This window comes from Schistocerca gregaria, chromosome X (genome assembly GCF_023897955.1).
Source record: "Schistocerca gregaria isolate iqSchGreg1 chromosome X, iqSchGreg1.2, whole genome shotgun sequence".
Classification (NCBI taxonomy): Eukaryota; Metazoa; Arthropoda; class Insecta; order Orthoptera; family Acrididae; genus Schistocerca; species Schistocerca gregaria.
In genome coordinates, this window is record NC_064931.1 from 543,408,619 (window position 1) to 543,423,372 (window position 14,754).

At 39.5% G+C, this 14,754-nt stretch overlaps 1 protein-coding gene across 2 annotated transcripts in view; it reads right to left on the reverse strand.

Annotated features, from left to right (window-relative positions):
• The window catches only part of LOC126299236 (spindle assembly abnormal protein 6 homolog), a 232,667-nt gene that overhangs the window by 137,853 nt on the left and 80,060 nt on the right, over window positions 1-14,754 (reverse strand). For both annotated transcript variants that reach the window (XM_049991022.1, XM_049991023.1), the window contains one exon: window positions 12,133-12,290. In XM_049991022.1, the coding sequence (XP_049846979.1) occupies window positions 12,133-12,290 (158 nt within the window). The remainder of the gene's footprint in view (window positions 1-12,132; window positions 12,291-14,754) is intronic.

The window sequence follows — 14,754 nt, forward strand, 5'->3', positions numbered from 1 at the left end:
TTGGAACAGTTTACAAACTTAGCTGTTTCAAGAATGCTTCTGCCCTTGGCCTGAAAGCCAATGATCATGCCCTTTTCAGCATCAAGTAAATTCCTCCATTTCCACATTAAGATAATAATTACACTCATTTTCTGAATCCCAACATGCTTATAACACCCTTCACTGTTAGTGCTTCCGACTGCCATCTGCGAGTTGTTATTGCCTGTTTACATAAAATGTTAAGTAGTGCTCACATTAATGTTAATAGGCTTTGTATAAAAAATTCTAATTTGTAGCCTTTGTTCGTTAGTTGTTTGAGACATCACGTGTACTTTTTTGGAATGAGCTTTTGAAGTTTTGATGATTCTTCATAGTCCGAGGGGTAGCGCACATTAGAATGATTGCCACAATTTGACTGAAATGTAAAATGTGGACAATTCTTTCCTGAAAAAAATTAGCATGGGTGATAAGACTCAGTGTTGTCATTACGAAATTATCACAAAATGACAAAGTGCAGAAGTTAACACGAAGAGTCAATGCTTGAACAACAAACGAATTTCAAGCCATGTTGAACACATGTTGAACAACATTGCACAGGAAAAGTTTTCTGATAGTTTCATATGATTGTATGAGTGTTCTAAGCATTGTACTCAAGTGGGTGGGATTATTGAGAAAACTTGAAACTTTAAATCCATCATCAAAACTTTTTGAACTACTGGGGTAAAATCAACTATAAGTTTCTCTTTCTATTTTGAATTGTTTTCATTATAGTCCACGGTCTGAGAGCTCATTTCACACATCTCCCCATGCCTGTATCTTTTGCAGGTGTTTTCATATTTGTACAGGTGCTAAACACTTAGTTCATTAGTTAGTTCCATTTAGGCTTCTTCATTCTACTACAGCATCACATCTCAAAAGACACTATTCTCTTCTCATCTGCACGGTTTATCTTTCCTACATCATTTCCATATAAAGCTACACACCCTAAACAAGAGGATTATTTGGAAAGTAAGGTATCAGTCACTGTATCTAATCAAATGTTGTGCTTACACTGCAACAAGCAAAAGACTGACTCCTGGCATGCGTTACTCGTCAAAAAACACCATCTGAATTGGCACTGTCATAGTGTGCTGTTAACAATGCCAGTTCAAAACGTTTAAAACAATTTATCAGTTCACCAACTGTGAAATATGGCCAGTGATTCAGTTTTTGACTGCAACAAACATAGCAGCAATGGAAATTCATTGACAGGTAATTGGGGTGTCTGGTCCCATTGTGTTGAGAGACAGCAAAGTGTATCAGTGGGCAAGATCTTTTGAGGACTGATGGGGAAAATATGCAGGATGAACCATGATCAGGCTGACCATCATTGGTCTCAGGAGATATGGTAAAGCCATAGGAAAGACTCATCAAGACTGGCAAATCAAATTTTCAACTTAAGCACTGGATTTTCTGAACGTTAATAGAACAACTTTACACAAAATTGTCTCTGAAAAGTTGCAAGTTCACAAATTGTGTGCATGTTGGCTTCCCAGGCTGCTTACTGAGGAACACAAATTGGAAAGAATGGCTTGCGTTTTCGATTTTTTGGACTGATCTCATAATGAAGGTAATAAATTTTTAGAGAACACTGCCACAGGGGATGAGACATAAGTTTCTCAGAGTCTAAATTTCTGTCAATGGAATGGCATCACACAACATGACCAGTCGAAGGCCAAGCAGACAACCTCAACACACAAGGTTTAGTCCAGTCAACAAACGAAAATTTGAGGAAATAAATCCTGTAGTTGTGAATTTTTGCACAGTGCTAGGGAGAATCTTCAACAACATAATAAAATTCCTGGCCAGTTTTTTTAACAAAGGGGGGTCACCTTTTTATGTCTTTCTTGGATAACTCAAAAACCATGTCTTCTAACGAGAATGTTTCCCCAGCCCAAAATTAAACTATGTTGAATTTCCTACAAAAAAGTCCCATTCGGTTTTTCTCTAGTTTACGGATTGCAGGAGATGGAAAAACTGGAGATTATTGAAAATATTTTTTTTTTACCGGTATCAAATTACAGTTTACCTTTAAATGAAGTGGGTTAAAAACAAATATTAAATGTGTGTGCCACTTCTAACTGCAGCTGAGTTGCATTAATGGTTTAAATTGTGTGCTGGGGGTGTACAGGTGGACTGGGGGGATTGAGGGAGGGGGGGGATGAAGTGTGGGTAGAAGTGCGACAGAAGGTAGGTTGCCAGATTGTGTTCATGCAGTTGCCTCCTTTATATATCTGCCAGCGAAGATCAAGCTGGTGATTGATGTTTACTTTCCACAAAATGTATTAACATTACATGGAACGCAGGTATGAGTTACTAATAACACTAACACAAAAAACACATATGGGCAGAATCTACATAAGTCTCTGGTCCGATGCTGATATATAAGCACCTACAATTAGACAAGTCATTATTGTAGTATTTATGTCTTTCCAACGTGCATGCAGTAAATGTGGAAATGTGAACTATGGAGATGTTATTACCAAATGTGTCCAAACAGGACCAACATGGTGTTATTCTTTTCTTGGCTGCCAAATAACAAACACTTTTAGACATCCATCAGAGAATGGAGACAGTGTGTGGGGCAGCATGTCTTCCAAAACCATCATCGTGGAATGGTGTACCACGTCCTGCACTCGTCACGATTCAAAACATGACACCCGGTCAACTTGCGAGGCCAGACTCGTCCATTACACCAACTCTTCATTTAATTATCACGCCTTTGGCCCCTGTATAAAATGCCTCGAAGGGCAGACAATTCGTGTTGAACACGGATTTTCAGCAGGTAGTTACAGACTTCCTCATGCAGCGGACATGGCACTTTACCTAACGGATATCTTCTACATCTACATATATACTCTCCTAGCCACCACGCGGTGTCTGGCGGAGGGCACTATTCGCGCCAAAGTCATATTTCCCCCCCCCCCCCCCCCCCCCCCCTCTGTTCCACTCGCGGATCGCACGAGGGAGAAACAACTGTCTGAATGCCTCAGTATGAGCTCTAATTTCCCTTATCTTTGAATGGCGCTAATTGCGTGATATGAAAGTTGGCGGTCATAATACACTCCTGGAAATTGAAATAAGAACACCGTGAATTCATTGTCCCAGGAAGGGGAAACTTTATTGACACATTCCTGGGGTCAGATACATCACATGATCACACTGACAGAACCACAGGCACATAGACACAGGCAACAGAGCATGCACAATGTCGGCACTAGTACAGTGTATATCCACCTTTCGCAGCAATGCAGGCTGCTATTCTCCCATGGAGACTATCGTAGAGATGCTGGATGTAGTCCTGTGGAACGGCTTGCCATGACATTTCCACCTGGCGCCTCAGTTGGACCAGCGTTCGTGCTGGACGTGCAGACCGCGTGAGACGACGCTTCATCCAGTCCCAAACATGCTCAATGGGGTACAGATCCGGAGATCTTCCTGGCCAGGGTAGTTGACTTACACCTTCTAGAGCACATTGGGTGGCACGGGATACATGCGGACGTGCATTGTCCTGTTGGAACAGCAAGTTCCCTTGCCGGTCTAGGAATGGTAGAACGATGGGTTTGATGACGGTTTGGATGTACCGTGCACTATTCAGTGTCCCCTCGACGATCACCAGAGGTGTACGGCCAGTGTAGGAGATCGCTCCCCACACCATGATGTGGGTGTTGGCCCTGTGTGCCTCGGTCGTATGCAGTCCTGATTGTGGCGCTCACCTGCACGGCGCCAAACACGCATATGACCATCATTGGCACCAAGGCAGAAGCGACTCATCGCTGAAGACGACACGTCTCCATTCGTCCCTCCATTCACGCCTGTCGCGACACCACTGGAGGCGGGCTGCACGATGCTGGGGCGTGAGCGGAAGACGGCATAACAGTGTGCGGGACCGTAGCCCAGCTGCATGGAGACGGTTGCGAATGGTCCTCGCCGATACCCCAGGAGCAACAGTGTCCCTAATTTGCTGGGAAGTGGCGGTGCGGTCCCCTACGGCACTGCGTACGATCCTACGGTCTTGGCGTGCATCCGTGTGTCGCTGCGGTCCGGTCCCAGGTCGACGGGCAAGTGCACCTTCCGCCGACCACTGGCGACAACATCGATGTACTGTGGAGACCTCACGCCCCACGTGTTGAGCAATTCGGCGGTACATCCACCCGGCCTCCTGGATGCCCACTATATGCCCTCGCTCAAAGTCCGTCAACTGCACATACAGTTCACGTCCACGCTGTCGCGGCATGCTACCAGTGTTAAAGACTGCGATGGAGCTCCATATGCCATGGCAAACTGGCTGACACTGACGGCGGCGGTACACAAATGCTGCGCAGCTAGCGCCATTCGACGGCCAACACCGCAGTTCTTTGCGTGTCCGCTGTTCCGTGCGTGTGATCATTGCTTGTACAGCCCTCTCGCAGTGTCCGGAGCAAGTATGGTGGGTCTGACACACCGGTGTCAATGTGTTCTTTTTTCCATTTCCATGAGTGTATATGCTCTACACCCTCAGCGAAGACTGGATTTTGGAGTTTAGTGAGCAGCCCCTTCCATTTAGTGCATCGTCTATCTGCAAGTGTGTCCCACTTCAAACTTTTATGAGGTTTGTAACGCTCTCACGATGGTTCCAGTCACAAATCTTGCCACTCTTCTTTGGTGCTTCTCAATCTCTTGAATCAGACCGAACTGGTAAGGGTCCCATACAGACAAACAATACTCTAGACTGCACAAACTAAAGTACTGTAAGCAATTTCCTTTGTTGAAGGACTGCATTGCTTCAGGATTCTACTAATAAACCGCAATCTAGAGTTCGCCTTACGCATTACTTGTGTACTCTGATTGTTACATTTGAGATCATTTTGAATAGTCACACCCAGATACTCGACAGATATTACCGCTTATAAAGACTAGGCATTTATCCTGCACTCGTACATCAATGGGGACTTTTGCTTTGTTATACGCAGTAGGTTACACTTACTAATATTGAGAGATAACTGCCAGTCAATAAACCACGCATTTATTTTCTGCAAATCCTCACTGATTTGTTGACAGCTTGCATGTGATACTACATTCCTGTAGACTACAGCATCATCGGCAAACAGTCTAATGCCACTGTCAATAACATCAACCAGATCGTTTATGTAAATCGTAAAAAGCAGCAGACCTATTATGCTGCCATGGGGCACACCTGGTGTTACACTTGTTTCTGTTGAAGTATCCCCATTCAGGACGACATACTTTCTATCCAACAGATATGTCATTGGATAGAGCGTAAGCGTGCACTTTTTGGAGCAAGCAACAGTACAGAACTGAGTCTAATGCCTTTTGAAGTCTAGGAACATCGCATCAACCTGGGAGCCGGTATCTAGAGCCTGTTGTGTATCATGCACAAAGAGGGCCAGCTGTGTCTCGCATAACCGCTGTTTCCTAAAACCATGCTGTTTTCTGCAGATGAGCATCTCAGTGTCTACAAAGGTCATTATGCCTGAAACAAAATACATTCCATGATTCTACAACAAATCGATGTCAGTGAAATTGGCCAGTAATTATGAGCGTCTGATTTTCGACCCTTCTTATAGGTTGCCGTGATGTGGGCCTTCTTCCAATCCCATGGAACTTTCCACTGTCCCAATTATCTCTGATATATGATGGATAAGAATGGCGTTACATTTGTAGCATAGTCAACATAAAATCTTACGGGGATACTGTTTGGGCCAGATGCCTTCCTAGCATCTAAGGATCTTAACTCTTTTACAATCCCAGATACCGAAACACTGTCAGCCATCATTTCGTTCGTTTGGTAATTGAAAGGGGGAATGGTGCTGCAGCCCTCTACCATAAATGAGTTTTTGAGAACTAGGTTTAGAATTTTATACAAGGCTGTTTATTCCTCTCCCAATGGCACCGTCTTGTTTAATCTTTTCCTAGGACTGATTTGTCACTACCCGTACTGTCAGCAAGAGAAGGTATTTAATTATTTTTAGCATTCATTGATTTTACGTATGACCAATATTTTTTTTAGGATCTGCAGATAAAGTATTGCTTTCAAATTCGTTAAAAGAATCTCACATTGACCTTCGGACAGCTGCTTTCATTTCGCGTAAATTTCTGTTTGTCAGCGGGGCAGTGACAATGTTTCAAACATCTGAGCAAAATTATCTGCTTTCGCAGCAGCTTCCTAATGTTTGTTGAACCTAGGTGAATCCTTTCCCTCCCCTATATTTTTGCTAGGCCTATATTTCTCTAGCATGTGGTGGACAGCACCTTTAAATTACAACCAAAGATGCTCAATATCTTCGTGTCCCACAGTGAATGCCTGGAGCTGACTATGAAGATATTCATTGATGACACTTATTTGCTTTCCCAAACAAGAAAACTCTATGCTTTTTCTTTGGTTTTCTTGCAACTTCCACTGACATACAAGCCACAACAACATTATGGTGGCTAATACCTTCTTCCAGAGTAACTTCCTAAAAAGATCAGGTCTGTTTGTCGCCAAGATGTCTAATATGTTCCCATCTCGAGTTGGTTTTCTAACCAATTGCTCAAGGTTGTATGTTGATGTTGAGAGCACCCCTAGAATAACTTCACACGAGTCTTTACTTCTGCCTCCTGTGATAAACATATAATTTTTCCCAGTCGGTGGATGCCAGATTAAAGTCTCGACCTATAATTAGTGGCTGAATTGGATATTTACTTCCTATGTACTCAAGGCTTTTCCTGAAACGCTCTGCGACGTTCGTTGCGGATGCTGGTGGTCTATAAAAACATCCTAATACTATGGTCACTCCTTTCTGATTGACTGCTTTATCCAGACTAATTCACAGTCCAACCCAGTATCGATCTCAACTACATTTAAACAGCTTTTAACTGCAATGAACACACCACCTCCCATAGCATCAGTCCTATCCTTCCTAAACATTGTCCAATCCAAGTTCAAAATTTCACTGTTATTTATGTCTGGTTTTAACTGGCTTTCGGTATCTAATACAATATTTGCATTACTGTTGTTTATTGCGGAGAGTAACTCGGGGATCTTGCTACAGACACTTAAACCATTTACTAACATGAGATTTAGCATATTTAAATGCTTTGGAATGACCTGTTTCGGTGAACTTACCTGGTGCATGGCAGGATGATTGTCTATATGCTCACAGCCATTCTGCCTGATTAGCATACCGATTCTGGACTGTACAGCCTTCAAATGGAAACTTTTTAATCACCTGTTACATGTACGGTAGGTTTCAGATAGAGGATCAAATAAGCTAAAAGAAAAGGCTGTTTATTCCTCTCCCAATGGCACTGTCTAGTTTAATCTTTTCCCAGCACTGATTTGTCACTGTCAACTATGTTCCACTGCCACTGCGTCCCTCTTTTTCTCTCTCACTGCCTGTGCTCTTTCTATACTACAACCAGTGTCTACTATACTCCAGTATTTATTACAATTTTATTTTTGTGTATTTTCATGGGTCGGGGTCCCCAGCCTCAATGTGTTTTGAGAACGAAAACAAGGTCCAGGTTGGCTGTATTCTTTTTATTATCTATGTGATTGGCCAATTTCAATCTCTGGTCATTTTAAGCATATATCTTAAGCTTCCAACTTCATTTTACGTTATAATATGTCACTGGGACATGTGGACAGGAACACACCTGACTTCTGTGTGTACATGGCACAAGAGCCATTCATTGTTATACACGGTTACATCTATTATGTCGGCTAATAGACATAGCCATGTACAATAGTTTGTTGTTTTTGTGCCACATGCGCACAGAATAAAGATGTATACCAGTCCACATGTCCCAACAATATGTCATAATGCAAAATGAAGCTGGAAGCTTAAGATACATGCTTGAAAATGACCAAAGGCCACTCGCATAGATAATAAAAAGAATACAGCCTACCTGGACCATGTTTTCATTCTCAATATTTATTACTTTTCCATCTCTTTCCCATTCCTCTTCACTCAGCATAAAAAAGCTCAAACACATTTGCATGTCAAAACTTTTGGGAAAATTGTTAAAGGTGCAGAGGAAGGTAGACTGGGGCAGATGGTACCTCACTTTTCAGAGTAATCTTATAGCATATTAGCCTTTTTTGTTTTCAGATAGGACCATTTCTCTGCTGATTCCCATCTCTTCACTGCCACAGCAATGCATGTCACTCATATGAAATTTTGACAGTTTGAAATAATGCAAAACTAATTTTACATCTTAGATTGGATTTTACATGCACAAAAATTTTTCAGGTGCCTGAATACTACATTAGGTTTCCGGAACCTTTCTGGTGATAACCGCGACACTTTACGTAGCATTTCTCTGTGCTAAGTCACTTTATAAGCTACGTTTTCGAGTCACTAGATTTTGCATGTGTTTTAAATGTACAAGTAGTGTAAATTTGAACCTCTGAAACTGACAAAGATATCAAGAAAATTTTCCAGGTTGTTTGAGGTTGGGGTCTTAGAAATTATCGTAAAAATTACACCCCATACATAGCGGTCTTGAGATCTGCAGCTCGGTTTTGGTACCCAAAAACTGTGTTTTCTGTGTGTTTCTTGATAATGGATGAAGATTTTTGAAAAAGTGAAGATGACACTTCTAGATAAATGCCTAAAGAATACAAAGTTAAAATTTGAGAAATTTTCTGCAGTTATTTATTACTTAGATTTTGCTTCACACAGGATTCTATGCACATATTTTATGTACACATGTAATTTCACTTTGAACCTCTACATCACAGAAATGGATAAGATATGAAGAAAATTATCAACACTGTTCAAGGTTGGGATCTTAGGCACATATTGTAAAAATTTCATCCATTTGCTGTGCATAGCCATCTTGAAATCCATTGCTTAGTTTTGCTAGGAAAAAGTGGTAACAAACTGCTTGTTTTGTCATTTTCTAAGGAACCACCAATGGACTAATGGTGCCTCCCTAAGCCCATTAAGGCACACCATGGACAACATCAAATGCAGAAAGAACCAACTCATTTGCTCCATTTGCCGTAGCAAATCTTCTGGCCAGAAGATGACAGGTACGAACCTCATCGAAACTTTGCAACAAGACGACGTCACCACTCGGCTGATAACCCGAGAAGAATTTATCATATATGTGTGTGTGTGTGTGTGTGTGTGTGTGTGTGTGTGTGTGTGTGTGTGTGTGTGTGTGTGTGTGTGTGTGATATGTATTATACTATACAAGCGCAAGTCAACATTTAATATTGTTACCAGAATCTCAAAAAGTACTTCACCAATTTACTTCAAATTTTTACACCATTCTCTAATATACATTTGGACAGAGATTTCAGTAGGCATATATTTATATTTTTAAACGTCTTTGTATACGTCTTTTGGTAAAGCCAACTGAAAGAAAGAAAACATTGGGTTGTGAAAATAAGTGGTTTTGACTTCTTTCTCACAGTGCTTCAACTATGACAGGAGGGCAGGTAAACCCTTAGACAAATTGTTTCTCTAATAGATATTCTTTCACCTTATTTATATTTTTATGCAAAAATTGTACATAAAACAACCTGCTTTTTATTTTCTTCATTGCTATTGATTTTACAGAAAATAGGAAAGTTAAATGTATGGCTGATAATAACTACTATGGAATTTGAATGATCCAAAATTTTGTAATCTTACCTATTCACAGATTAGAAACTGTGTGAAATACTGTCATTGAAGCTACTTTCCTCACACATCCATCAGCTGGAGAGGTGTGTCTTATACCGCATATACCAATGATCCTGAACAATTTAACCATTCTTTTTAGGTGACAATTCCCAATCAATATTTTGTCCACAGCAACAATAAACAAGGCTCAAGGTCAGAGGGAAGAGAACAGAGAACAGAGGAGGAAATAGGAAATGAACAGAGGGGAAGGGAGATGCAATGCACAGAAGAGAGAGAGAGAGAGAGAGAGAGAGAGAGAGAGAGAGAGAGAGAGAGAGAGAGAGAGAGAGAGAGAGAGAGAGAGAGAGAGAGAGAGAGAGGGGGGGGGGGGGAGGATGATGATGAAATGGACACAGAAAAAGGAGGGAGGAGTTTAGGATGTATACCCAATTCCCATACATATGTCGCAATTGCAAAGCATTACTAGGTTCACTAGTAACTAATAAAGATGTACTGAATCGAACTGGGGGGGACGGGGACTTTTAGTCATGTTGTGGTACAAAATGACTAAAAGAAGGAATTGAATGAAAGAACAGGTCCCAAGTTGTCAAGGAAACATCAATTTTTGTCTGTATGTGTGTGTGTGTGTGTGTGTGTGTGTGTGTGTGTGTGTGTGTGTGTGTGCACCACAAACTGTCCTCTTTCTTTGTGGAGTGGCTTGTTCACAGAGATAACTAAGAACTTCTCAAGTCTCAATAGCTGGATTTATTAACCATATTTTTTGTCTATAACTTCCAGATAATAAGCCTGAAAATGAGACTAGGCAGACATTCTGATCACAGAAATTTTTCATGAAAGGTGGAAAGGTCAGAGGGGCTAGTGTAATGAGTTACAACATGTTATCTACAAGCTCTTTTAGACTACAATACTGCCAACAGATCAATTGAGATTGCATGCATCTTGGTTCACAGCACCCATCAAGAATATCGTCTGGCAATTGGAAGTGGAGAATGGTGTCCTGGATATTTGGAAAGTCTCAATAAGATGTGTAGAAGTTTTGGGTGGTCTGAATAGGATTCAATGCTTGACCAACACACACAGTTAACCACTAAAAACATTAATTTAGTTTGGTAGGCAAATCCTCACAATATGGTCAAAAGAAATAATAGAATAACCAGGTGTATTGTCAACTTATTTAACCAAACAGTGTGTCCCAGTGCTTATTTAGATCACCACCATAAATTTTAAGTATTTATGCATCACAAAACTGAAGTATTTATGCATCACAAAACTGAAGTATTTATGCATCACAAAACTGAAGTATTTATGCATCACAAAACTGAAGTATTTATGCATCACAAAACTGAAGTATTTATGCATCACAAAACTGAAGTATTTATGCATCACAAAACTGAAGTATTTATGCATCACAAAACTGAAGTATTTATGCATCACAAAACTGAAGTATTTATGCATCACAAAACTGAAGTATTTATGCATCACAAAACTGAAGTATTTATGCATCACAAAACTGAAGTATTTATGCATCACAAAACTGAAGTATTTATGCATCACAAAACTGAAGTATTTATGCATCACAAAACTGAAGTATTTATGCATCACAAAACTGAAGTATTTATGCATCACAAAACTGAAGTATTTATGCATCACAAAACTGAAGTATTTATGCATCACAAAACTGAAGTATTTATGCATCACAAAACTGAAGTATTTATGCATCACAAAACTGAAGTATTTATGCATCACAAAACTGAAGTATTTATGATTCACTGCTCTCAAATTTGAAACCAACCTCATTCTCAGTAATAACTAGTTTGAATATTTGTCATAAATTGGTTTGACAGATTTCTTTCTGCAACACTTTCAGCTTTGAAATCTGATAACAAGGTGCAGAAGAATTTAGCTTTGGTAGAAACAGATTATATTAAGATATTTGGAAGCACATTTAGGGCAGGTTTTACACAAGGTACTGAATAATCAATGTGGAATAAGCATGACCATTGAGGCCGATGCAGTAACCAGCACAACCCCTCTAAGGCATAACTCTCACTGGTTGAGATAGGAGGATACATCTTGGGTGCTTGCCAGTCACACACAAATCTGTTAGTCATACCTGAAACAGCAGTCACAACAAAGGAACACTGTTAAGCCACAATATGGGCATATACCAAGATGACTTATGGAACTTGGTAATGATCACAGAAGCCTACTCCTGTGTCTGTGCTTAATGTTTTCTTCTTTTTCTCCTCTTCTCTCCACATTAGTCTGGAAAGTTTGAGTGGGTTAACTGTTCTAGATGCTGTTGCCAGAGAATTTTTTTTTAGTTTTGTTTCACTAAATACAAACTGCTGAATCTTGCTGTCACTTCCAAAATGCAAAATTACCAGCTTATCCATCTTAAAACTGGAAAATACTTACACTTTGATCAGCACCACCCACTGATTATCATCATCTTATCACAATACATAGCTAACCATTGTAAATGAATTTTACTCACTTTTCATGTACTGCCAACAAACCAATCTGCGCGTGTGCTTTGGTCAGAAGTGCAGACCCTTCATTAACTTGACGTTCCCAATAAATTTTCTTGGTTTGCATCTCTTCATCTTTAACATTTAATTCTCCCTGGTACTGTTTCTCTCTCTCAGCAAGTAACTTTGAAGAAATAAAGAAGACACATCTTTACTGCTTTCAAGCAAAAGGAAAGAAAAAAGTCAAACCAAACATATTTTGCTTTAATTTCATAAAGAGATTCATATTTTGCTTTGATTTCATAAAAAGATCATCACAGATTTTATACTTTAGTAACAACACAGTAATCTAAAACTATCAAATACAATTACTGTTTCCACAATAATATGCAAACACACTGTATTACTCAACCAAAGAAGTTATCCACAATATTTATTCCTTTAAGAATGGCTGATGTTCTTTAGCAAGCAAGTCTCCTATAAAGTCAGTCAGATATATTCAAGATACACATCATGTGAAATTAAATTTAATGAATATGCATTTCACTGATGCAAGAGTACCTTCTTCAGTTTTCTCAGCCCTCAGCGAGTATTCTGCACAGCACTATTAGCTCACACATTTCCTACTACATCGATTATATCTCCTGGTCTCCAATAAAAAAATATTACGTATCATGTTAGCATAACTTTAAATGAATTAATCTGTTATTTAATGCTAATCAGCTAGATATTAATGAATCTCAGCCACACTAAACATGTAAGTAACAATAGTGCACCACATATATAAAAATGACTTCAATTACAATCAAAATAGAATTCATTCTTATATGAGAATTATGTGAAAGGAATACTTTCCTAAATATGCAGATACAAATTTAAAAATTGCATAAAATTTGCCTTTTATAACTAACCCTCCTTTTTAAACTTCACATATCCTATAGTGTAAAGCCTTGCTAAGTCATATGTTCTGTGCTGTGTTCCCACACTGCTTCAATGTCAAGCCAAAAGTAATACAATTATTTTAGGTGAAACAGGTAATTTGTGTACATACTTTTACACTTCCTTACTCACATTTACTAGCTTTATCCTCACCTGAGGAATTAGAGTCTGACATATTTCTCTCAATGCTCTCTTTAATATGTAAGAAAGTGGAATCTTGTGCATCACTAGATTTTTGTTTCATAATGATTCGTGTCAAAGCAATTTTTGGAAGGGTGATGATTTGCAATTCAATCTCTCATTTAATGTCATTGTGACTGTTGAAACACATACCTAGGTATCTGAAACGATCTCTTTTGTTAAGGCAATAACCTCCGATTGGCAGTGTTTCTGTCTATACAGAGCCTCTTCAAATCTCCATCAGCCTTGTGGGTTTATAAAAAAGTTTTCTGCCATTTATGGTTGTGTTTAGTGCAGAGACATGGCTTAGTCATTCTGGAAACAGCCCCCAGGCTGTGGTCAAGCCATGTCTCTGCAATATCCTTTCTTTCAGGAGTGCTGGTTCTGCAAGGTTTGCAGGAGAGCTTCTGCAAAGTTTGGAAGGTAGGAGACGAGGTACTGGCAGAAGTAAAGCTGTGAGGACGGGGCGTGAGTCGTGCTTGGGTAGCTCAGGTTGGTAGAGCACTTGCCTGCAGAAGGCAAAGGTCCCGAGTTTGAGTCTTGATCCGGCGCACAGTTTTAATCTGCCAGGAAGTTTCATATCAGTGCACACTCTGCTGCAGAGTGAAAATCTCATTCTGAACTGGAGGCAGTTAGTTCAGAACAAAGTTCTCCTTCAAAACAAGGACTGCACTAATTCATCTCAAGTTTTGTGTTGTACTCCTGCAAAAATATATTCTGTTATGAAAGTTTTGTCTTTAATGTTTTTCAGTTGATACTGAAACGTATTATTACCCATTTTGTAACACGAATAAAAAATTTTCCAGGGACTTTTTTAGTTCTACAACTAAGGAAGAACTCTCCTAAATACCAGTCAATATTCATGGGGAGAGTCCACAATTTTTGCTTTTTATAATGTACCGTGTGACCCTTTCAAAGCCATGGAAGATGATTGTACAGTATAATCTGATGTCACTGAGGGGAAAATTTGTATGTATTTGTATGTATTTGTATTTTCTAGACATGGAACATCAAAATGACACTAGGGACTTACACTAAGCCTGAAATGATCACTAGTACTTCATTTTTTATATCCTGCAATGTTTGACACTACTGTAAACCATGCAAACTCCATAGGCTTGCCATCACAGCATTGATGTCACTCAAGAACTTGCAGTTACTTGTGAAAAGAGACTGATATCAAGATCACAACCAATTCAAAAACTTTTTAGTACTTTTAGCTATATTTCACTCACAGTAATGTATGTTCTAAAACTTATCTAACAGTAAGCTTTTTCATCACTACATCTGCACATCAAGTGCACATGGTTGACAGATAGTGTCATTTTGCAATGACTGTTTTGAATTATTAAAAGGTAAATGGTTTATTAAGAAGCTAAGATGCTACACTACACCTGCACAAAAATCAGATTTCTTTTAACTGTATTTTTTTTTTTTCAGATTCGATTGAGAAACATTATGGAACTAAAAAACAATCACACAAAATGAAAAGTAAGCATTTCTGGAAAGTAAAACTTTTAAGGAAAAAA